At 47.4% G+C, this 24,294-nt stretch overlaps 1 protein-coding gene across 7 annotated transcripts in view; it reads left to right on the forward strand.

The window, feature by feature from the left end:
* Positions 1-24,294, forward strand: part of NCOR1 (nuclear receptor corepressor 1) — a 2,268,409-nt gene that overhangs the window by 1,522,520 nt on the left and 721,595 nt on the right. For all 7 annotated transcript variants that reach the window (XM_069615218.1, XM_069615220.1, XM_069615222.1 and 4 more), the window contains one exon: positions 31-240. In XM_069615218.1, the coding sequence (XP_069471319.1) occupies positions 31-240 (210 nt within the window). The remainder of the gene's footprint in view (positions 1-30; positions 241-24,294) is intronic.

The following is a 24,294-nucleotide window of genomic DNA, read 5'->3' on the forward strand; positions in this document are numbered from 1 at the left end:
TAACATTTGCTTTTTTTTCCACTCTTGCAGCTACAGCAGCATTCCTGTTCCAAAGACAGATGTCTCCGACCCACGCATACACAAGCCAGTACCAGCTATGCGCCATGGAGAACACACGGCAGACCATTCTTAATGACTACATAACCTCGCAACAGATGCAGGTCAATTTGCGACCCGATTTGGCTAGAGGGCTATCTCCACGAGAGCAGGTGTTGGCTCTACCATATCCAGGAGCCCGAGGTACATTGTGTTAGTTGTTTGATTCATGTTCTTCTCTTGCTTTGGTACCCGTTGACGGGATGTTTTTTCTTAATATTTATGCTGGCGCTTTCTTAAAGGCACAGGTCTTCCAGGTGCTATTGAACATTTCATCACACTTAATCAAATTTGTGGCATGTGTAGAACTTGCCATTCAATTTAACAAAAACAAATGGGACATCCACTTAGTTGTGGTGAATCTGTTTTTGGAAATACGTTTTTGCAAGTGTGTAGACTGAACATATTCTGATTTCCATTCTTTAATATCATGGAAAATCGTCCTCATTGAAGACATTCAGAGTTGGTTTTCGTTTAGGAAAGCTTCTGCAAACTAACAATTAGGCTAAGACATAGCACACATGGTAAATACATTTCATTAGGGCATGTCATCGATGAGCCTGTTAAGTCACTTTTCAGTTAGTGAGCTGGTAAGTTCTGTTGCAAAATTAATGATCTTGAAGGTGGGCTTGGCCCCTGGGCTTTTGTGGTGTTGAGAGTAGAATTGTTAAATAGACAGACTTTGTGTAATGTCCTTGAGACCTGGAGACTGCATTTGTTTTGTTCCCTTACATAGACCCATTAATGACTTTCAGGCCCACTAGGAAATGTATTTAAATGCATATATTTCGAACACTAAAAAATGAATTGTTACTAAGTGCTTGGCTGAACAAGAGGCAAGTGAGAAGAAAAGAAACAAGGGCCAAGGGAAAGGGGAGTGAGACTGGGAAGCAAAGGAGAACATTCAAGTCCAAGGCGAAAGAAAGGTCATCCTAGTTGGTTAAAAAGCCAGTCCTTGTGAGCTTTCCAAACTACAGCATGTCTTAAGCTTCACTACACTTATGCTTCACTACATTGTCTTTTGTTAATCTTTTATGGGGAAACTCTTCTGTCCTTCATGCTGTCACTACTGGTAAACATTGTTTCCCTTAGCCTTGATACTGTTGTTATAACTTTGGTAACTTGTTTATCACTTTTTTAACTTTTATCATTGTACCAGGCATCTTACAATGCAGTAGAATGGGGTACACTTTTATTTTTGCCCTAGACTAACACTTGAGGGATTTTTGGTAACTCTAGGTGTGCTAAATGGATAAGCTGGTGGCAGCAGTGACTTTGTACCATTTTTGAGTGCTTTTCGTTTTATCCTTACCGCGTTTGGCTACTAACTGTGGCTAGTGACCAGACATGGTCATGCAACAATGTTTTTCACTTGTCCTTTGGCCATCTTGTCTTTTAGCCTTCTTCCTGGCTGTGAGGCCAGGAAAATCATTATATGGACTTTCAGGGCCTGGGAAAGCAGAGGCTTTTGGCGTGCTACTGGAAGGCTGTGTGCGTTTGCTTGCAGGATGTATCCTTTGACTGGCTGGTCCGAATCCACAAACTGGTTTCATTGTGTCTGAGTGATATGCATGAGTGTTCCCGCCAGTGGTCCTGATTGGATCACTGCTTGGGGTTTGTGGAGGCTACTTCTGCTATTGGGAGTTTCTGCTCTTACCTGGCTTCTGGGATTAGAAGAGGACCCCTGCCCCCTCTCTAGCGAGATCCTGCAGAAACCTGAAGGAGCCAAGACGTCTCTCCAGCTGTGGGACCTGCAGAAAACTGAAGGAGCCAAGACGTCTCTCCGGCTGTGGGACCTGTGAGGAGACCGGTTGACCTGTCTGAAGGAGGCCTGACAACCACCTTCTGCTGCTGTCTGATCTCCAGTAGTGCTGCAACCCTTGGTTTGGAGGAAACATCCATTCCTGACGTCTGCTTGGTACCCTGCGAAAAGTCTTCGGAAGTGCTCCGGGACTGCCCTGTGGCTGATGAGCTCTGAGTTGGGGCTACCGTGCTGCTGACGTCACTGTTCCGCATTGAGGCCTGGAACTTGGGGGATCCTCAGCTTGTCCTACAAGACTTACCTCAGTGAAAGTTCAGAGTTCTAGCATCATGGTGACCTGAGATAGGAGGGAAAAGTCTGACTGCGACAAGTGAGTCCCTTTGCGTCGCGTGCTGCGGTGACCAATGTCCGAAACAGCTCACCTGAGTCGAGTCCAGTCCTGAGAGGGGTCCTGCATCGTGATTTGCTGCATTCTTCACCGAGAGTCCTTGTGTCAGCTAAAGAAACCGACCAGAGATCTGCTCGAACCTGCAACCCCTGCAAATCAAGGGCTGAGGCTGACAGACGGAAAAGCAAACATTTATAACACTTTCGTTTTGCCATTGCTTGCTTGTGCAAGCCTTCCAAAAGTTGGGGTCACGTTAGTTAACTAGTATAACCTGTCCTCTAACCCTTGGAATTGTTCAGTGGATCCCAGGTACTCTACCCTCATTTTTTCCAGCGTTACAAACTGTCAGAACTTTTCCTGAACTGTTTGGCATAAGCACCCAGACAATTTGGGGAAGGACTTTTGAAGCTAGGGCTAATTCTTTGTGGACCTGTAGTGCATAATCTAATCTGTACTTTCCTTTACAGGGGTTGGTCTGTATTATGCCCTACTCTAGTGACTGTATATTTGTATCCGATTTTTAGTGTTGTGTGATACTTCTACCTGTTAGTAATTTTTCATACTGTTTGGCCATAAATAACTGTATTTTTATAAATTTTGTCGAAGTGAAATTTGTGACCCAGATTTTGTGTGCTCATTGTGGACCCTTTACAAGCTCACCACCTCTGGAGACTTGGCCCAGTTCACTCGTCACTGTTACCTTGAACTGGTTTGGCTACAGCTCCCAGAGTTGTCCCTGTCACAATATAGGTTGGCCTTTCCCCCAGGCCAGAGAACAGAAAATCAGTCCCAACGAAACCCCCAAATTGTTTCTTTTGTTTTAAACCTGTCCTGAATTTTCAAGTTAAGTAAACCTTTTTGCTTTACTTTCCTTGCTCAGCTCATCTATTTTACTGGCGTCTACTGTTATGGGCCCGTGGCCCTTCCCGGCATATTATGACAGGGGCGTACAGCTAGGCTCCCCGTTGCAAGACTGCAGCCATAGTGCTTTCTCTGCTGAACCCTCGGTGCAAGGACTCTCCGGCGTTAGCACAAGGAAAGGTATAAAGGGAAGCAGAGTGCACATCATGGCGTTCTCACAGCAGTCCTATGGAAGAGAGCTGCAGGCTGCATGAGACCTGCAGATATCCTGTCACCTGTTTTCTAAGTAGTTAGCTTTGTTTTGTTTTCTTATTGTTTCTTTGTCTTAAAACCTGGTTCCTTGGTGCATTGCTCTTTTTAAAAAACCAAGTAACTTGCTAAAACATGGCGAGGATTCCAACTTCTCCAGCATGGGGTCTGGCATGGATTCACATGCTCATGAATATTTCCTGTCGTCAGGCTAGAAATCCTTGTTAAAGAAAACATTTTGTTTCATTTCTGAACTGTCTTTCTCCTAACAACCAATCACTGAGCTCTGGTTCATACTGCCCCCAGCCAATGACTGCCCTCCCGCTAAGTCCCTCCTCTGGCAGCCACCTTCAGATTTTTACCGCACGTTCAAGTGTTGGGAGTCCTCGTGATTAGCTCTTGAGCTTTTACTGCGTATTTCGCCTTTTGGACGAGTGTTACTCTATTTTTCAGTCAATCGAGCCTTGTGCTCCATCGATCAACCGTCCGATTAACAGGGACCCTTTTTTCGGATTCTTCAGCGCCCCTCAAGGGTCAATTTCATAGTTTATTCGTGGAAGCTTCCAGAAGATTCTTCAGGCCTATGCCGCGTGGACCATGTCGGAGGAGGAGGATTCAAAACCTTTGTTCAAGATTTTCTCCAACTCCGGCTCGTCGAATGTCTTTTTGGACGACAAGCATTCCCAGTGTCTTTACTGCCTGTACCCGACGCACAAGGAGGAAGATTGTGCGTTTTGCCAGAAGATGGTCACTCGCGCAATGAAGGATCAGCACAGGCGGTTGAAATAGTGGCTACAGGCCAAGGCCCCTGCTCTGGGTGGGTCCCAGCAGCATGCCTCTTCCAGTTCCAAGAAGGCTGAGCAGGCTTCTAAGACATTTGAGGGTGCCCCTCCTGCAGTGGTCCACCATAAGGCTAAGCACTGCAAGTCCACTGCGACTGGGAGCGCCGTTGCGACAGGCTCCTCGGCAGCCAGGGCGCGTTCGTCTCCGGCTCCAGTCAGCGCTCGGGATCTTTGGCCAAGAGGAAGTCGGACCATCCGGGTGAACTCAAGGAGAGGCCCAAATCCGTCTTACTGGAGAAAGCCAAGCAAGACAAGTCTCCGGCCCTGAACGTGAAGGCCCAGGCGCACCTGGCGAAAGCCCAGCCTTCCATCGAGGTGGCTGCAGCGTCTCTGGCGAAGACTGCCGAGACGGTCCCACAGGACGCAACCCCTAAAACCAGGGTGTCCCTTCCTCCCAGGAGGGATGCTGCGTTCCGACCCATAGTGAAGACCCCGGAGAAGAAGATGCCCATCATCTCCCCGAGACCTTCACCGTTGGATGCAAAAAAGGGGGAGGGGGTGTGGTGGCCCTCCAGGGTACGGATATCTCCTCTGAGGTGGAGCTCACCGGTCTGCAAACCATCCTGGAAGAGGGAAACATAAGATGCAGGCCCTACGACGAGCGCGCCGGCGAAGACACTGTCGAAGAAGAGCAGCAAGGCGACGAGGGTCTGAGCTCCCACTCGGTGCCCCAATGGCCTATTCCGCCTGCACCTCAGCTGCCATCCCCACCTCAGGTACCTCCTAGAGACTTCTCGGTGGACATCCTTTCGGCACTGCATACGCTTGTCTCTGAGATTCAGACAAGGATGCCTATTGCGGCGGCAGTCCCACCTGCGGCGTCAGCGACAGCCGACCCCGCCACCCCACGGAGGAACCCCCGGCCAAGAAGAGGGTACACCCTCCACCTCCTTGCCACCCTTCGCCCCCCTCAGCCCCCCACACCCCAGAGGGATGAGACAGATCCGGACACAGCGACCACAGGCACAGACGACGGCGAGTTAGGGGACCTCCCATCTCCGCTGCCCCGATCTTCGCCGCTGGACGAGATTGGCTTGTTCCACTCGATCTCCAGAGCTTAAACAGGGAAGCGCCGGACAGTCTTCTGGGACCTCAAATTCTTCCGACCTCGGCTGCGGGGAAAGGTGGTGCGGATAACTGATAACACCACCACCATGTTCTACATCCGGAAACAGGGCGGAACGCGCTCCCCCATGCTCGCCCTGGAAGCACAGTCCCTGTGGCACTGGGCCGTACTTCTTGATATGTTCCTAGTCCCATTTCACCTAGCAGGCACCAACAACACCATTGCTCAGCAGGGAGCTGCAGTCCTGCCACGAGTGGGAGATTAGTTAGGATCAAGTATCCCTTCTCTTCTGCAAGTGGGATCAACCCCAGATTGACATTTTCACAACGCCGGGCAACTCCAAGTGGCAGAGGTTCGCCAGCAGGTTTCCTCAGCCAATGAGCCTGAGGGATGCTTTATTGTTCCCTTGGGACGGGATCTCCCTGACAATTCCCCTCCTGCTACGTGTGATCAACACACTCAGATGGTGCCATCGCAGAGTCATGTTCATTGCTCAGGCGTGGCCACTGTAGATCTGTAATCCTAAACCCACAATTTAAAAATAGGCCGCTATAATTTGCTTCCTGGAACTCTTGTGGTCACTCCCACTTGTTTAATAACTACAAAGTAAACCTAAATCAGTTTGACATAATTATGTTCCAGGAAACAATGCTCACCAAACCCCCCACCTGGCAAGATCACACTATGCACTTTACTCCCGCTCTGCAGGGCGAAAAAGGACGCACAATGTCAGGACTTCTAACTGCCTTCAAAATTAGTTCTACCATCAAGTTAGTGTCATCTTATTCTCTGAATGCCTTTGTTCAGCTAACTATAGTTTCAATCTGTTCAACTTTGTATGCTTTAATTAATGTATATTGGAACCATAATGGTATCAACGATGAAGGTTTCTATATGACTTGCATGTTGGATTTTATTGTGATGTCACCAGAAATCTGTCACACTGTATAGCTGGCGATCTCAACTTGCATTTTATTTTGGCTAAAAAACTTTTAGAAAACTCAAGACTAATGCAATGGGAACATATGATGTCCTCTCGAGATTTGTGCATGTTGAATGGATCGTGTGCAGGGGACGTTCCTCCAAAACACACCTGGCAACGTGGAATACACAAAGCCATCATTGATTAGATATATGTCGATCTAAAGTTACTCATGAATGGGGTCTCATTTAATGTAATGTCTGTTGCTGACAGTGATCACCAAATTTTAACAAGCCAATGGTTGACTCCCTTGATAACACCTCAAAAGCCAGCACCAATTTACCCTGGTGTCTTTAGTGCAAATGTCAAACTAAATGGAATAAAGTGGTGTGAGGAAACAATATCTCAATATGTTAACTCACTAACAACGGCCTTTACCCACTCATGACTAAGCAACGAACATCTTAATGTCTGCTATTACGACCTTATGCAAGAAATTGTCCCAATGGGTCAAAATATTAAACGGCTATTTCCAGTGAGAAATCACGTTTTTGACACACTGGTTAAAAGGAAGAAAACTGAATATCGTGCTCAGTTACGCATTGTCGCTCTTCTCCCTTCAAAATATAGGGCAACTATCCTGACTAAAATTAAAACAAGACATAAAAATTGGATGCGTTCACACCGGGCTTCCCTTTATCAAAGGGATGGCGAGGCCATGTTGTCTATGACTCGTAATCAAAACACGGCTCAAATGTGGACCTCTCTAAATGCAGTTACATCTACTTCAAAAATTATGATACAATCACACAATGTCTCAGAGAAGAGCTGGATTGAACATTTCACTAAGATCTATGCAAGACCCTCAACGGTACTGGTGGAGCAACAATGTGAAAGTATCATGCCATTCCATCTTAATTTCACAAAATGTGATATATTGCACATTATTTCCACACTAAGTGATTCTAAAGCCCCAGGCATGGACGGGCTTTCGAACAAACTATTCAAACTCAATCCGACCCTATGGGCTGAAGTTTTATTTCAAATCTTCAAAAATATTATCTTTACCCAATCTATACCAGCCTCTTGGAGACATGCCATCATTATACCATTGTAGAAGAAAGGTGATTGTCAGTTGCCTCAAAGCTACTGTCTGATTGCCATATTAGATGCCCCTGGCAAATGGTTTAGTCGTATCATCTTACAGGAGCTAAATGATTGGACGAAGCGCGAACGCAAAAGAGACCCGTTTCAATCTGGTTTTGTCAGCGGAATTGCCACTGCCCCTAACATGCTTGTACTTAATTTGATCAAACACAAATATGTTAATGAAAACCATAATCTCTATGTAGCTTTTGTTGATTTCAGCATTGCATTCGACTCGACCGATCGCCAACTTCTATTTAAGAAACTTCTCCAACACGGCTGTCCTTCTTCGATTCTCACATTAATCAAACTCTTGCACTCGCACACCTCCCTGCAAGTGAGATTATCTTTAGAAGGGTTATCATCAGCCATAATTCCTACTGAAAGAGGTTTAAAACGGGGATGTACTTTAGTGTCTACCCTATTTTATTTCTTTTTGCTAGATATTGGCCTCAAATTTGAGTAAGTAATAGCTGACTCACCCAAACTAGGTAAACAAAAGGTTATGTGGCTGCTATACGCCGATGATCTGGTGTTACTGTCTTGCACACCTAATGGTCTTCAAAATCTTTTACACAAACTCCAGGAATATGTTAAAGAGAATAATTTGATTATCAATCTTGAAAAAACCCAAGTAGTAGTTTGCCACAAAACTGCAATAAAAAGAACGAGTAAATTTACCTGGTCTCTTTACAACCAAGAACTAATCGCAGTGCAGCAATACAAATACTTGGGTCTTCCCTTCATAGAAGTTTTGAACGATAACATTTATCGCATAACCCTTGACGCAAAAAATCGCTCAGTAACATCACAAGCTAAAATGTTATTATTTAGGTATGGTAAATTCACATTAGTTCACATTATTAGTTTTGTTCTACAAAAAGTAACGCCCATAATTACCTACGGGGCAGAGACGGTAGCACAAAAGCCAAGAGCCTTTTGGGATCATTTTGAATCTTATTTTTGGAAGGGAGTTCTGGGCTTGCCCCAGTGCATCCTGAAACCATTGATTCGTTATGAAGTAGGCTTAATATCTGTGTGCACTCAAGTATTGTGGAAATTCTGTTTGCTCAATAAGTGCCTAATTGGAGCTTCATCCTCCAACATTTTGGGTGTGTTAGCCAACTATCTGTTAATTTCTGGCAAAAAATTTCCCAATAAATTGGTGGACTGTGTTCTGGATACTTTAGATACAGCTGGTATCTCCCTTGAACTACTGTTGATGAATCCAACAAATGCCAAACTGAAATTATTTCATTTTGACTGGATAAGCACATGTAACCAATGTTTGGAATATGTGGACTGTGAAGTGGTAAAGTCAGCCCACAAAAAAATGCTTCGAAGGGATTGTGTCCTCCGACGTATTCCTTACCTTAGATATCTCCTTCCAGCTCTGCTGGCCTCGGAAAATTTTTCTCTAGAGGGCGCTGCGCGTCGACGTCCTCCGAGTCGATGTCCCTCGACAGCCGCCGTATCGACGTCAACGTCATCCTGCCTATAAAGGCCGCGCGCAGCGTCCGTTGCTCAGTTCCATTTTTCCGCACTTACTCAGTGCCTTGGAATACCGTTGCTCAGTTTTGTCAGGTTAATCCTATTTACCTCGAGTTATTAGATCCGTACTCGATGGCTTCTTCGTCGGAACCGACAACTCCTCGGTCCGGCTTCAAAAAATGCCGAGATTGTGGGAAAAAGATGTCGCTGACTGACCCTCACAGAGTTTGTCTGTGGTGTTTGGGAGCTGAACACCATTGTTCGGAGTGCGAGGACTGTATGTCCATGACAGCTAAGGCCCTGAAGGAGCGTAGGGGGAAGCTGGAGAAAGGTAAGACTTTTAAAGCTTCTTCTTCGTCGACGAAGTCGAGACATTCGTCTCCTCGTCACCATTCGCGCTCCAGGTCTCGGAGTGGGTCCCATCACTCCTCGAGATCGAAGCACTCGAAGAAGAGACGTCGAAGATCCCCTTCTCCGTCTTCCTCTTCCTCTGTTTCTCCAAAGAGAATCCCTTGCCCCACGAAACATAGTTCCCGGGCTGAGTGGGAGGAATTCCGCAAAAATATGATGAGCGTCTTCGAGAAAGCGGCCTCGACCCCCTCAAAGACTGCCGAGAGTGATGCTCTGGTCGAAAGACCCGAAGGTCAAAAACGCCGCGAGTTGCAGTACCCGGCGAAGGAAACTTCTCGAGCGTGTCTCGAACCCTCGAGTAGGACTATGACCTCAAAACCTTCTTCGAAGGTTCCGTCGACGCCGAGGTCGGTGTCTTCGACGCCGTTGTCGAAGGGACCTTCGACACACGGGTCTGTCGACTCGACGCCATCTTCGACACCGGCGTCGCCGCCAAGAAAAGTCACGGTTACGACACAATTCTGTCGAGGTCATCAAGGCCTCCGCCTTTGTTTTCGACGCCACGCTCGAAGCCTTCGACGTCGACGACATTGACTTTTTCGAGGCCGATTATGACAAGTTTGGCACCCTCTTCCTTGGAGATGGGGTTTACACCCTTAATGAGTTCAGAACAATTGAGAACTATGTCCTCAATTATGGAAGAGGGTGAATTGTCTGAACAGGAAGACACATTTGAATTGCAGGGACCTGTAACCCCAATTAGAGAGGAGTTTTCCTCTGAAGAACGCAGGTTAAAGGATCTTCATGATTCCTTACATGAGGCAAGTGAGTTAGACACTTCCCCTGAGGTGGAGTTTGCTAGGCCAGACCCGGGGGAGCATGCTGAAACCCCCTATAGAGCCTTAACGGCCAGGATCACAGAGTTTATGGGGTGGTCTGCACCTTCACAGTCTTTCCAACAAGATGACCTCACGGATATTCTTGACAAAGGCCCACAGGAGGATCCTGTGGTGCCTTTTCATAAAGCTCTTCAGAGGAAGATTATGACGAACTGGGAAACCCCAGATGTCGTCCCGGCAGTAAATAAAAAACTGTCTACAAAATACAGGGTGTCTTCTACAGACCCGGAGTTTTTGTCAAAACACCCATCCCCAGAAAGTCTGGTGGTACAGGCAGCATCTTCTACTGATGTCAAGACGGCTTACCCTACCGTCCCACAGGACAGGGACGATAAAAAATATGATGCTATGGCAAAGAAAGTTTTTTCGGCATGTAGCATGGTGTTAAAATCTGTTAATGCTACTTGCACCCTTGCTAGATTCAGCCATACACTTTGGGAGTGTGCTTCTACAGCGGCTGACTGCATCCCGGAGGGAGAAGAAAGGGAGGCGTTCCTGAATATCATACAGGACGGTAAAGACGCTATGTGCGAATCCCTCCAGACGGGCATTGATTCGGCTGACAGTATCAGCAGAGCAATGGCGGCAAGTACAACAACCAGGAGATTTGCTTGGTTGAGAAAGTCTGGTTTTGCCCCAGATGTGCAAGCCAGGCTCTTGAACATGCCATTCGATGGCTCTTCTTTGTTCAGGAAAAAGGCGGATGACAGTTTAGAGAAACTGCAAACTTCAAAAGCAGCAGCAAAATCCCTAGGCGCTGCAATCCGTCAAGGGTCAAGTCCTTTCGCTTCTACTCCGCATTCGGAAGAGGTAGAGGACGACCGGCTCAAAGGGAACAAAGAAGAACTACCCGAGGTGGACGGGGTAGATATTCAAAAGCCGCAGCAACAGCAGGTGCCTCTTTACCATCTGCATCAGCCGCCCCAAAACCACTCTGAGGACTTCCCTCACAGGACACCTGTAGGAGGCAGGTTGACTCAACATCTGGCGGAATGGCAGGCTATCACGTCAGATGCTTGGGCATTGGAAACAGTTGCCCAAGGTTACTGCCTGCCTTTCCTACGCATACCTCAGAGTCATCCACCGGGGATCAGCTCTCAGAAAGCTCTAGATCCGCTCCTCTTGCAGGAAATTTTGGACCTGCTAGAGAAAGGTGCCATAGAACCGGTACCTGTAGCGGAGAGGAACAAGGGCTGGTACTCCCCTTACTTTCTCATTCCAAAGAAAGACGGAGGACTGAGACCCATCTTGGACTTGCGAGAATTGAACAAATTCCTCAGGAAAGACAAATTCAAGATGGTCACTCCTTCTCAGATCCTCCAGGCCCTTCAGTTCCAGGACTGGTTGGTATCTCTGGACCTTCAGGACGCTTATTTCCATGTGCCTATCCATCTCAAACACAGGAAATACCTGAGGTTCGCAATTGGCAACTCCCATTATCAATTTCGAGTGCTGCCATTTGGGCTGACCTCCGCCCCGAGGGTCTTCACCAAGTTAATGTCGGTAGTGGCGGCAAGTCTAAGGAGGGAAGGGATTCACGTCTACCCCTACCTGGACGATTGGTTGATCAGGGCTGTATCTTCGGAACAAGCTCAGATCCAGCTAAATCACATGTGCCACTCCCTTCACAAACTGGGCTTCTCCCTCAATTTAAAGAAGTCACAAATTATACCATCGCAGAGACTCCAGTTCATAGGAGCGATCCTGGACACTTCCCTGGGAAAAGCCTCGCCACCAGAGGTGAGGGCTCAAGATATTCTACAGATGGTTACCAAGTTCCAAGATGCCCAACGTCTCCCAGCCTTAGACTTTTTGAGGTTGCTAGGCCTCATGGCATCCTGCATTTCCCTAGTGCCAGAGGCTCGCCTGAGAATGAGATCCCTCCAGTGGACACTGAGGACTCTCAGTGGTCACAATTCTCAGGGAGAATGACAGATCTTCTTCAGGTTCCCGACAGGGTGGCTCGAGACTTTCGGTGGTGGGCCTGTCAGGAGAACATTCTGAAAGGAGAACAATTTTGGCAACCCTGGCCGGAGATAACAGTAGTCACAGATGCCTCACTCACGGGGTGGGGAGCCCACGCCAACGACTTGACCATCAGCGGTCGTTGGTCTCCATCGGAGTCCAGACTACATATCAACCTGTTAGAGCTGAGAGCCATCAGACTTGCGCTGAAGGCGTTCTTGCCAGCTGTACAAGGGAAAAATGTCCTGATAATGATGGACAACAGGGTGGCCATGCATTACCTCAACAAAAGAGGAGGCGTAGGATCACTACCCCTGTGCAGAGGCGATGCAGCTCTGGTTTTGGGCAATCCAAGAAGGAATCTCTCTATCGGCAGTTCACCTAGCAGGAGAGAAGAACTTGACAGCGGACGCTCTGAGCAGGCAGAGCACAGCCTCCCACGAGTGGGAGCTAGCTCAGGAAGTCCTTCAAGAGATCTTCGCCCTTTGGGGAACCCCTCAGGTGGATCTGTTCGCCACCAGCCTCAACAGGAAATGGGATCTGTTCTGCTCAAGGGAATTTCCCCCGAGAGGAGCTCTGGGAGACGCGTTCATAGTGGACTGGGAGTTTCCGCTTCTGTACGCGTTCCCACCGGTCCCTGTCATTCCTCAAATGATCAGGAGGTTGAGAAGATTCCGGAGAACCATGATCCTAATTGCCCCGGATTGGGCCAGGAGAATGTGGTACCCGGACCTTCTAGACTTGTCCATCTGCCCTCCAATTCGACTTCCAATCAGAGAGAACCTACTCTCACAGAAGGGAGGTCAGGTTCTCCATCCAGACATCAAAACCCTCAACCTTCACGCTTGGCTTCTGAAAGGCTGAGGTACAAGGATTGGGACCTCCCTGATGATGTTATGGAGGTGTTGCTTTCGGCAAGGAAGCCGGCAACAAAGTCTTTATACCGCTGCCGTTGGAACAGATTTTGCAGCTGGTGTAGAGAACAGAATATCGACCCCTTTTCATGTGGTACACCAATGGTTTTGTCCTTCCTACTATATTTGGCGAATTCAGGCCTTCAAGTTGGCACCATTAAGGGCTATCTCGCAGCGCTATCCATCTTTAAGCGCACTGCGGAAGAACCATCCTATTTCAAGTTACCCTTGGTAATACAGTTTCTAAAGGGGTTAACTAATGTTTATTCCCCAAGACCATTCCAAGTTCCCCTATGGGATTTAAACTTAGTCCTAACTTTCCTGATGGACACACCTTTCGAACCACTCCATTCTTGTTTGTTAAGATTCCTTACCCTTAAAACTGTTTTATTAATAGCACTTACATCTGCTAGAAGGGTGAGCGAATTACCAGCTCTTCCTTGTAAACCCCCTCATACAATCTTTCACAAAGACAAAGTTGTCCTGCAAGTGAAGCCTAATTTCCTCCCAAAGGTGGTTTCTGAATTCCATATCACTCAGAAGATTACCCTACCATCTTTCTATCCTCCTCCTCATCCTGGGAAAGAGGAAGAGAGGTTACACAAGCTAGACCCTAGAAGGGCTTTAAGTTTTTACATCAGTAGACTAGCCAGGATAAGACAGGCAGACCAGCTGTTTGTAGGTTACACAGGTCATAAGCTGGGGTTACCAATAACTAAGCAGACCATTTCCAGATGGATCATTCTAGCCATTCTGGAATGTTATAAACTGGCAGGGAAAGAGCCCCCTCAAAACCTTAGGGCTCATTCGACCAGAGGTATTGCAGCTTCATCGGCCCTCAAAAGAGTTGTGCCGGTTAAAGACATCTGTGCGGCCGCTACATGGTCGTCTATCCATACCTTTACACAATTTTACAACTCGGATTCCTCCTCCAGTCAAGAGACTAGGTTTGGAAGGGCTGTACTGCATTCTATTCATCAATAGAAGACAGCGTGAAGTCAGTACTCCCTCCTCCAATAATAGAATACTGCTATGGGAGCCTATCTAAGATAAGGAATACGTCGGAGGACACAATCCCTTCGAAGAACAAGTTACTTCTTACCTTGTAACGTTCTTTCGACTGGATGTTCCTCCGACGTATTCCTTATCGACCCTCCCATCCATCCCCGCAGTTCTACTTCCCTTGTTGTTGTTGCAGCTTACGCTCCTTCAGGGTGATTAGTCTAGTCCAGAAAGAATTATTGTGGGCTACAAAACGGAACTGAGCAACGGACGCTGCGCGCGGCCTTTATAGGCAGGATGACGGCGGCTGTCGACGGACATCGACTCGGAGGACGTTGACGCGCAGCGCCCTCTAGAGAAAAATTTTCCGAGGCCAGCAGAGCTGGAAGGAGATATCTAAGATAAGGAATACGTCGGAGGAACATCCCGTCGAAAGAACGTTACAAGGTAAGAAGTAACTTGTTCGTTGCCCTGAACCTTACTTAATTAAATGTGCTTCCAGTTTCATAAGAGCCCAGATGATGCGCATCTGCTTGAATTTGTGCTTAACAAGACAGATTTTGGGAAGAAAATTGGTGTCCCAAGATCAAACCTTCTGTAGATATTGTTGCAACCACCAATTAATTGAAACATTACGTCATTTAGTGATTGAATGTCCAGCTTTAAGCTGTTTGAGACACAAGTATTTTCATGCAAAATGCAACTTCCAAATATTCCATTCTAAAGAGGAAATATGGAACTACTTGTTAACTAACACAAAGTCTTCTGTTCAGATTGCACTGGCCCAATTTGTTAAGCATGTGACTCCTCATCACGAATCGAGTCAGTAAAGCATTGTAACTTTGAAACTTAGTACAAGTTTATTTGTTAATTTGGTCTTAACTCTTAGGTTTAAAATTGTGTAAAATTGAATATTGAATGTTCTCTTTGTTTCTTATGGTATGTGTTTTTTTTTTTTGTAATTTTTTTTTAAAGGTTGATTTATTCAGCTATACCAAAATACATTTTAATAAAAAAGATCTGTAGTCCTGCTCCCTCTGTCACTGGCTGCCTCCACTTCCCGATCTTCTCTCCAGCGAAAACGGAACAATACTGCACCATGACCCAGCGTCGCTGAGCCTCACGGCCTGGCTCCTGCATCCCTAGAGTTTGGGCATTATTCCCTGCCACTGGAATGCAAGTAGATCCTGAATAAGGCCAGAGCTTCCTCTACCCTGTCTTGCTACGGCCACAAATGGAAGTGATTCACAGTGTGGTGCAGGACTTGTAAATCACTCCTTTGCAGATCACAGCTCCTTCCGTACCTGCTTTTGCTGGCCAAGTCTGGTCTGGCTCATGCCTCTATCAAGGTGCACCTGGCGACCATATCCAGGTACACCCGGACGCCAGACAAGCCTTCCCTGAAGTCACAGAGGCTCGTCAAGGAGTTCATGAAGGGCCTCTTCAGGACTTTTCCGCCAGTGAATGAGCCTGCTCCGGCTTGGGAGCTCAATGTTGTTTTGACTAAACTCATGTGGCCTCCATTCGAACCATTGCATCAGGCCCCACTCGGAAGTTCCTCCCATGGAAGACTGCTTTCCTTGTGGCTGGCTGTAAGAGTGCGGATGGGAAAAGACCACTCCTGAAACAAGTTATGTTGAACTAGTAAGATTTATTAAACTTAGAGTCAATGTACTATCTCTTGTCCTGGATAGGGTAATTGGTTCTCCCCCTCTTTTTTTTTTCTTCTCTTATTTACCAGTCTTGAATTGGTGGGTATTCAACTTATGTAATGTCCTTCTGTGACATTGCAACGGTTTGTAGTGCAGGGCCTCAAGCCCGAAGTTGACTTCTTTATCTAGACAAGGGACATCAGCTCATTCAGAAAGTGCGTACCTGGCTTCAACTGACTGGAGTCACCTTTCTTAGAAGAGAAGCTGTGTTGTTCCTTTAAAAGTCTATGGCCCTCATTGACCTCAGAAGGCCTCTTCCCTCAGTGCCCCTGTGCATGTCTTTGTCTCCCAGAGTATATAACGGGTCTTTCCTCACAGTTCACTTTGCCCCTTTAAGGCGACTTGCCGTTAGACTCCTAGATCTCTTTGACATACAGAGGAAGCCTTCCCCTCCTCACCTCCTTTAGGCGGTCTGCCTCCGCTGGTCGCTGCGGCTGTAATGAGATCTCCTCCTCGTCTTTCTCTCCTATGATGCCTCCGTGAGACCGATTGTCTCCGGAGATCTTTATCCCTTCCCTCTGTTGGTACACCGTCAGCTGTTCCCTGACGGATGCTCTCCGCTTGGCTGGGAACCGCTCTGCGTCGACTGCCTCCGAGCAAAACTCCGCCCCTCCGACTGTGGGGCCAGATCAGCTGTTCACTAATCCATCGGCTCTCCGCTTCGCTCTGCGTCGGCTCCCTCAGAGTATAACTCCGCCCCCCCCGATGGTGGGGCCGGAGTGTAGGAGCGATCAGTGCTCAGCTGTTGAGAAGATCGGCTGAGTCACACAGCTGACTGTCCGTGCCGGTTTCGTGCTTCAGGCTCCGACGCAGGCCTCGCCGTAACATATAACTCAAGAACTTAACTCATCAACGATTAACCTTCTCACGATGCGCTCAACGGGAGTTCTTAACATTAGGAAAACAGTCCCTCTCCTAATAGGCCCATTCATACGAGGTCGCTTCTTCATGAGTCTCCTTCCTCCTCGCCGTTTTCAGCTGCCTGCCGGTCCTCAACGGAAAAAACAAAACATCAAACAAAAACCAGTATTGTTTTTAAGAAAAGCACCCTTTCTTTTATCTTTCTTTTCTCATTGGATCAGAGCCCTGACTTTCCCTGAAAGACCCTCCCCTCACGACATCATGTCCTGCTGACCTCACAATCCAGTTAGCTTTCCTGCTTTCCTGGATGACTGACTGACCCATCACTTAATTGGCTCTGATTAATGCTCTGATCTGCACGTTTCTTGCTTGAATTGTCACACTGTCCCCTTGTCCAGGCGGATCAAGTAGATTGTCACTCTCCTTCAAACAACCATATTTGTCATTCCATGCTGCGAAGGTGGTGATATGAACCCCTCACCTTTATGCCAAAGGTCCCCTCTAAATTCCATCCCAACGAGCCTTTGGTTCTTCCATTGCTAAAAGGGTGTTGCATTTGCTGGACGTTGCAGGTGCCTTGATGTTTTATGTGGCACGCACAAATGATTTTCAGAAGAGTTCACAATTTTTTGTCAATTTTTGACCTGTGACCTTGTCTAAGGCTTCCATCTCCATGTGGCTCTCCTTCTGCATCATGCACGGTCATCGTCTGGGCAACAGGCCTCTTCACGGCCGGCCAAGAACCCATTCCACCAGAGCCATTGCAGCAACAACTGCGTTTCTCTCTGGTGTGCCCCTGCTCGACATCTGTAGGGCTGCTGCGTAGAGGTCCACACACATCTTCACGAGATTCTACTGCATCAACAGGGACTCCGGGGAGGAGTCCTAGGTCGGCCATGCGGTGCTACGCAACCTGTTTGTTTGAGGTTAGTTTATTCCAGGGGTAAGTGTGTTGCTTCTATTGAGCCTTGACACCGTCCGTGGTTGTGTCTATGTACTGCTGTGTAATTGTATTTGTGAGCATGTGAATCCAAGTCAGCCCCCATGCTGTAGAAGGAACCAGTTAATTAACTTTAACTCCTGTTCTCCAGCATGGGTCTGCATGGATTTGTATGTGGAACCTCCCTCCTTCCCCTCTGTGGAAATTCTTGGTTCATAGTGCCACTTTATGTGCTCTACCAACTCTGAAGCCACCAGGGGTGGAGCTTAGAGAGACTACTGTAATTGGAAGGGGGCAGTAGGACCCAAAGGACAGTGATTGGTTATAGAAGAGATAAGCAGTTCAGGCTATAGCGAAACTGCTTTTCTTTTTTACTGAGGATTCCCAGCCTGACGATGGGGAATATTCATGAGCATGTGAATACATGCCAAACCCATGCTGGAGAACAGGAGTTACATGTAAGTAACTAGTTCCTTTACCAAGTTTTACTCTGTCAACAGGGATTCTGTGGCTGAGTCCAAAGTTGGCCAGTCTGCTCTTCGGAACCTGTTTGCGTGAGGTTAGTTGGTCTCTAGTGATACGTTTTGCTACTTGAGCTTGCCTCTGCCTTTTTTTCATGGTGTTGTACTGCTTTGTAATCAATTTTTTTATTTTGCATTTAGTTTATTTCAAAATGTTGCTATTCACTTACACTTCATTAAAAGACAAAATCGTTAAAGAAACGGGGTCACACAACATTTCACATCTGCTGCGGAGGGAACAGTAGAAAAGAATAAATGAAAGTAAAAGGTTAAACGGACAGAAACCGAAAAGACAATCCCAGTAGGGCCATTCTTATTAGAGTACTGTCTGTTTGAATTCCTTCATGAAGATCAGCCCAAGAAACTTCACCAAACTGAGAGTAAGGCCCATGTTCGATCCACCGTAGAGGGCCTCCAGCCATGCTGCTGCATCAGTTCCAAAACTGCTGCTCATGCTTTCATACAGTAGCAGAGTCGTCTGCTCGGGGCAAGAGGATCAGGTGATTTAGTGTTTCTGCCTGGGATTTACATAGCTGGCACCCATCATCCTCTGCAAGCCCATATCTACGTAGCGTCACTTTGTTGTGAAGTGTGTTCAGGCGGATTCTGAGAAACAGGTCCCTGTATTTTGCATTCTGCCATTTTTTCAAGTATTGAAGGGTTCTTTTTGGCAGGCCAGTGAGCAATCTTGATAATGTGTGAGTCTTAGAATGAGACCTTTTGATTTCGGTTTCATTAGTCTGCTGCCCATAAGGCCCTCTCACCAGCAGTGGGTTTCTGCAAACCAAGGTTAGTCAATGTTCCTGCACATCTTTCTAGCCATCGATTCAACGGTCAATCGGACATTCCCTCATTTTTCATCTTAATGATTTGAAATTGAGGTGGAGAGTCCGGGAGTTCAGTTTGCCGTAGGTTCATCCTGGATTTCCAAACTACTCAAACATATAATGATAGAAGGCCTAGTTTGTGTCTGATGATCACTATTGGTACTGCGTTGGGGAGTCTTAAAATCTTCTTCCAAAAGTGAGACTCTAGTCTCTCCCAAGATTCCCACGGCAAACCAAGACATGCCTCTGCGGCATAAGACAGTGCTGGATTGACGTTCTGGGTTATAGAAGTTCATGAACGGGAGGAGCAAGAACTTTCCGTACTTCCTCCCGATAACCATCCCTTGCGCTGTCAGCTGTTTCACCTTCATGTTTAGGCAGTCCATCCACGGCTTTTCACACACACTTGCACTGACCATAGCCCCTAGATATTTTATTGAGGCGACGGGACATATTTGGTTTCCCCCAGCTACCATCAAGGGATCCTCTTTTTCTTTCCCCTTAGATTTCCAAAATGAGAATTTTAGTTTTTGCAATGTTAATCTTCAGGCTGGTCTGGTCGACATAATTTTGCAAAGCATCAAGCTTCTTCTGCAGGCGAATGGGGGTTCTGTCCAAAAGGACTACGTTTGCCAGTGTACAGGAGCCATCCCGCAGATGTTCTGTTAATCCTAGGTGGGCATGACCTTGGAGGGTCTAGGATTTCTTTCATGTCTTTATTATAGATGTTATAGAGACTAATTGCCAGCGGGCAACCCTGCTTCATCCCCTATAAGTTCGAATCCCCTTGTCAAGTTCCCCGCCTGATCGAGTCTGACCAGCTGGACCGTCCCGTTGTCTGTCTTTTACTGCGGCCACTAGGTCCCTAGGATACCCCATGACCGTCATTTTGGTCCACAGCAGCTCCCTGCTTATACGGTCGAAGGAACATTTCCATCTCTATTCGTGCCATCTATAGTCTGCCTTCCCCCTTGAGAGTCTTTCTTAGGGAGAATTCTCACACATGTGTTAATTCCCTCCATCTTACAGACCCCCAGCAACTTTGCTGGTTTTTTGAGGACTTGCTTTTTTTGCCTGGAGAGAGTGAGACTCTTTTTCCCACTCTCTTGTGTATTTTAGTGTGATTTTATACACTGTTTCTTTTTGGTTGTGGAGTCTAACCAACTCCATAGGCATCATCTCTTACAATTTTCACAAAATACCTTCACTGCAGTGCCACAGGGACGTCTTCAAGATTTCCCAAGTTTTAAATACCTTCTCTGGGATCAATTACTGTTTCCCAGAGCAGTGGAGTGAAATTGACTTCACTTAGTCCTTTAAAATTCTAGACCCAGCACACTCTATCTAACAATAGAGTGCTGGAGGGGTTAATTAGTATCCCCCGTGTCTAGTTACTCTTGTAGCATTTATGTTACCCTTTCCTCTCAGAATGGCTGGTGGCAGTGGTTTTTGTATGAACTACCATGATTTACATCGACCGCAAACTGTTCGCTTCTCCGGTAACGTTAAATTGCGACAGCCATGTTTTTCAAAATGACGCTGAGCCTCCTTTGTTAAAATGGTCCCCAGTCTTCTTTTTTCGGCATTTCTTTCTGGAAAGGTACTTCTCGAGTTTTTCTATGCGCGCCAAACCAGGTTTGGTCTCTTTGTTCATTTCGCCTTTGGCGGGCTTCAGGAGTGAAACCAGCCTCTGGCTCCAGGGTGTCTGGGGTAGACAGGAAGTGAGGGAGGTGTCTGAAACTCTCCCTGTGCTTAGTCTCCTAGGAGACCCAAATGCACCCTGTGGTGTTTGGCTGCCTGACTGTCCGGCAAGGACAGCCACCCTGCTGGGTGAGTGACAGCTTGTAACGCTCACCTGGTTCCCACGGGGGCGCTGGTCTAATCTGGATTGCTGTGGCCTCTTCTAGCTTGATGCGCAGGACCCGGAACACCGATTGGACAGGACCTCCAAATCGTGCTTGCCTGGCCCGTAGGAATATCCTTCTGCAGATGAGAAAGGGGATTAAAAGTCTGCAGAATAGTGTTCTAGCTCCCCCCTTTCCCCCTTCGTTCCTCTCTAACTTCATCCAAACCCCAGTTTAAGCTCACCTTATGGTTTGGAAGGATGAACTCTCCATCCTGCTTCTGGTGCAGGGGCGCGCGTTCGTCCAGTTACTTCACTGGTTTTCAGAATGGCGCTGGCAAAATCCACTTGACTTTCCTGAGCGATGCGCCGTAAGTATGAAAGTTCAAAAATCAAGTGAGGCCCCCTTTATGTTGTCTTTCTAACCTGTGATCTGTCCTTTATTTCAGGTGCAGAATGAAGGCGATGCGTCGAGGGGTTAAACTGCCGAGGTGAGTAGTGATGAGGACGATCCCTCTAAATGTCCTTATCATTCCCCAGAAATGTCTCTTGTCCTTTCCCCATAGGGGCCGGGTACGGTACCTGCCAACGGGGCGGCGCCGACCCGAAATGTGGAAGAAAAGCCAGTAAGTATTATGGCTGTTAATCAGGCTTTCCTTCTGTGTTCCTTCTGCTCACCTTTTGTTTCTTCCTCTCTCCCCTAGGTGCAGAGATGTGGCGTCCGATGCTGACAGCCGCGATGGAGCCGGGAGATGTCTCGAGGACAGGTGAGTGAAGCGTGGCGCTGCAGCGAGCAATGCAATGCTTTTAAATGGAAGTCCTTCTTCAGGGATGCTGGCGAGAAGATTCCAGATGCAGGTAAGAAGTTTGAAATAGTCCTTGGTTTTCACCTTTCTCTTCTCTTCCTTCCTTGCAGGTCTTCCAGGTTCGAGGCGGGCGTGGCTGGAAAGCAGGAGCAGACACGGTGAGCGTTAAGCTGCAGGAAGCAGAACAACGCGAAGCATGAGCTGCTGTCTGGGCATGGCTTAAATAGCCGCCAAAGAAGTCCCAGGTATGTATCCTTCCCCAACTAGGTATGTATCCTTCCCTGGCCACGCCCGAGTGAAAAAATACTCCCTATGAAAAAATAGTCCCTTTCAGGTCTCAGGGAGGCCTGAAGCGTGCAGCATGGTCTGCATCAGGTAAGTGCACAAAACACCTCCCTTTATGAGCCTGGCGCCTATGGCGCCAGGACTGATGTCCAACATGAGCCTGGCGCCAAAGGCGCCAGCACTGAGTCCAAAGAGCCCCCTATAAGGGGCCGCTGGGCTTTTACCCGAGGGCATGATGTCTGCTTCCGGGGGTGCTGGGCCTGGCCTGGTGCTCCGGGGGTAGGCATCATGACAGCACTCCCCCCCCCCCCCCAAGGCCCCTCCCAAGGTCGTTCCTTCTGGAGGTTTCGGTTTGTTTGGGAAATTCCGATGGAACCTTTTTACCAGCCGAGGTGCATGTACGTGATCACTGGGTTCCCAAGACCTTTCCTGAGGCCCGTACCCTTTCCAATCAATTAGATAGAAAAGTTTTGATTTTGAGATCTTAGAATCCAAAATGTTCTTCACCTCGAATTCAGGCTCCCCATCTATCTGAATCGGTTCTGGTGGCTTTGTTAATCTGGTGCCTGGGTGCACTGGTTTCAAAAGTGACACATGAAAAACGGGGTGAATCCGCATGTTAGCTGGTAGATCGAGCTTGACTGCCACTGGGTTGATTATAGCTTTGATCGAGTAAGGGCCTAAATACCTTGGATTAAAAGTTCGAGGCCCCTTGAGTGATAGGTGTTTGGTAGCCAAACATACTTGATCCCCTATTTGGTATGGAGGCGCCTCTCTTCGATGCAGATCCGCATTCTTTTTGTATTTCCCTTTCGCATGTTGCAAATGTGCAGTTGCATCCTTGAAGGCTTGAGTAATCGTAGAATGCAAATGGTCCACTGCGGGCATTTCAAGGCTCAGAGGTGAGTCCAAGTCTGAAGTACGAGGGGGATGTCCATATAGGGTATAAAAGGGGCTCTGACCAGTTCCAGAGTGTATCGAGTTATTGTATGCATATTCAGCCACCCATAAAATGTCCTTCCAATTACCCTCCGATTGGTGCAACATACATCGTAGATATTGTTCAAGGGTCTGGTTCGTTCTCTCCGTCTGACCATCGGTCTGTGGGTGGTGGCTGGTCGAGAGTCTTACGTCGATTTGTGCCAATTGACAACACTTTTTCAAAAAATGAGAAATAAACTGGCTTCCCCGATAGGAGACTAGTATGGACGGGAATCCATGCAAACGGATATTTTCGAGGAATTCCTTGGCAAGAACAAAAGCTGAAGGTAATCCTTTCAACGGAATAAAGTGGGCCATTTTGGAAAATAAATCCACCACGACCAGAATAGTATTGTAACCATTACAAGAGGGCACGTCCGTGATAAAATCTAGTGACAGGGTGTGCCAAGGTGCTGGTGGAATGTCTAAGGGCTGAAGAAGACCGGCGTGTCTTGTCTTTTGACCTTTGTTTTGGGCACAAACTCCACAGGACATCACGAAAGATTTAATATCCTTTCGCCAGGAAGGCCACCAGAATTGTCGTTTAACCTTTTCCTCTGTTTTGGCAATGCCAGGATGTCCTTCCATCAGGGTATCATGATGACGGGAAATAACCAGTTCTTGCAATTCCTTTTCTGGCAAAAATAAGCGTCCTTGGAAGTAAGGTAAGCCATCCTTGACTGAAAAGTTAGACCCCCTTTTGATCCAATCCTGCAAGGCTGAAGAGTCCAGGAATTGTTTCACTCGTGCTTGAAGGTCTTCAAGGGTTTGTAAAGTGGTTATCCCCAAAATTCTTTGTTCGGGAATTATCGGCACAGGTTCTGAGTTTGTGTCTATTTCTTCCATTCCAATTCGGGATAGAGCGTCCGCCTTACCATTCTTATAGCCGGGGCGGCAGGTGATTACAAAATCGAACTCAGCAAAGAACAAAGCCCATCGGAGCATTCGAGACGATTGAGCCTTGGCAGTTTTTAAATATTGTACATTTCGGTGATCAGTTATCACGGTGATGGTATGCCGGGCGCCGAGGAGATAATGCCGCCAAGCCTTAAAGGCGGACTTAATGGCTAATAGTTCCTTATCGGTGATCGCATAATTTATCTCCGGCGGCGAGAACTTTCTGGACCAAAATGCTACGGGGTGCAGTTGGTTGGTTTCAGGGTCTCTATCTGAGACAGGACAGCTCCCATGGCTAAGATGGACGCGTCGGTTTCGACTATATATGGGAGATCGGGATGCGGGTGCTTCAAAATAGGTGCGGACGTGAACTTAGCTTTCCACTCCTGAAAGACCTGTTCGGCTTCCTCGGTCCATTCAAAACGTTTATTTTTTCGCAACAGTGCAGTGATGGGTTGCACCACACGTGAAAACTCCGGGATAAACCTGCGATAAAAGTTGGCAAAACCAAGCATGCTTTGGACACCTTTCACCGAACTAGGTGATGGCCATTTGAGGAAGGCATCCACTTTCCGTGAATCCATTCGGACCCCTTTAGGTGTCAGGATGAATCCGAGAAACTCAACCTCGGTGGTATGGAAAACACATTTTTCCAGCTTGGCAAACA

The sequence above is a fragment of the Ambystoma mexicanum genome, chromosome 9 (assembly GCF_040938575.1).
Source record: "Ambystoma mexicanum isolate Mex_15411 chromosome 9, UKY_AmexF1_1, whole genome shotgun sequence".
Lineage (NCBI taxonomy): Eukaryota > Metazoa > Chordata > Amphibia > Caudata > Ambystomatidae > Ambystoma > Ambystoma mexicanum.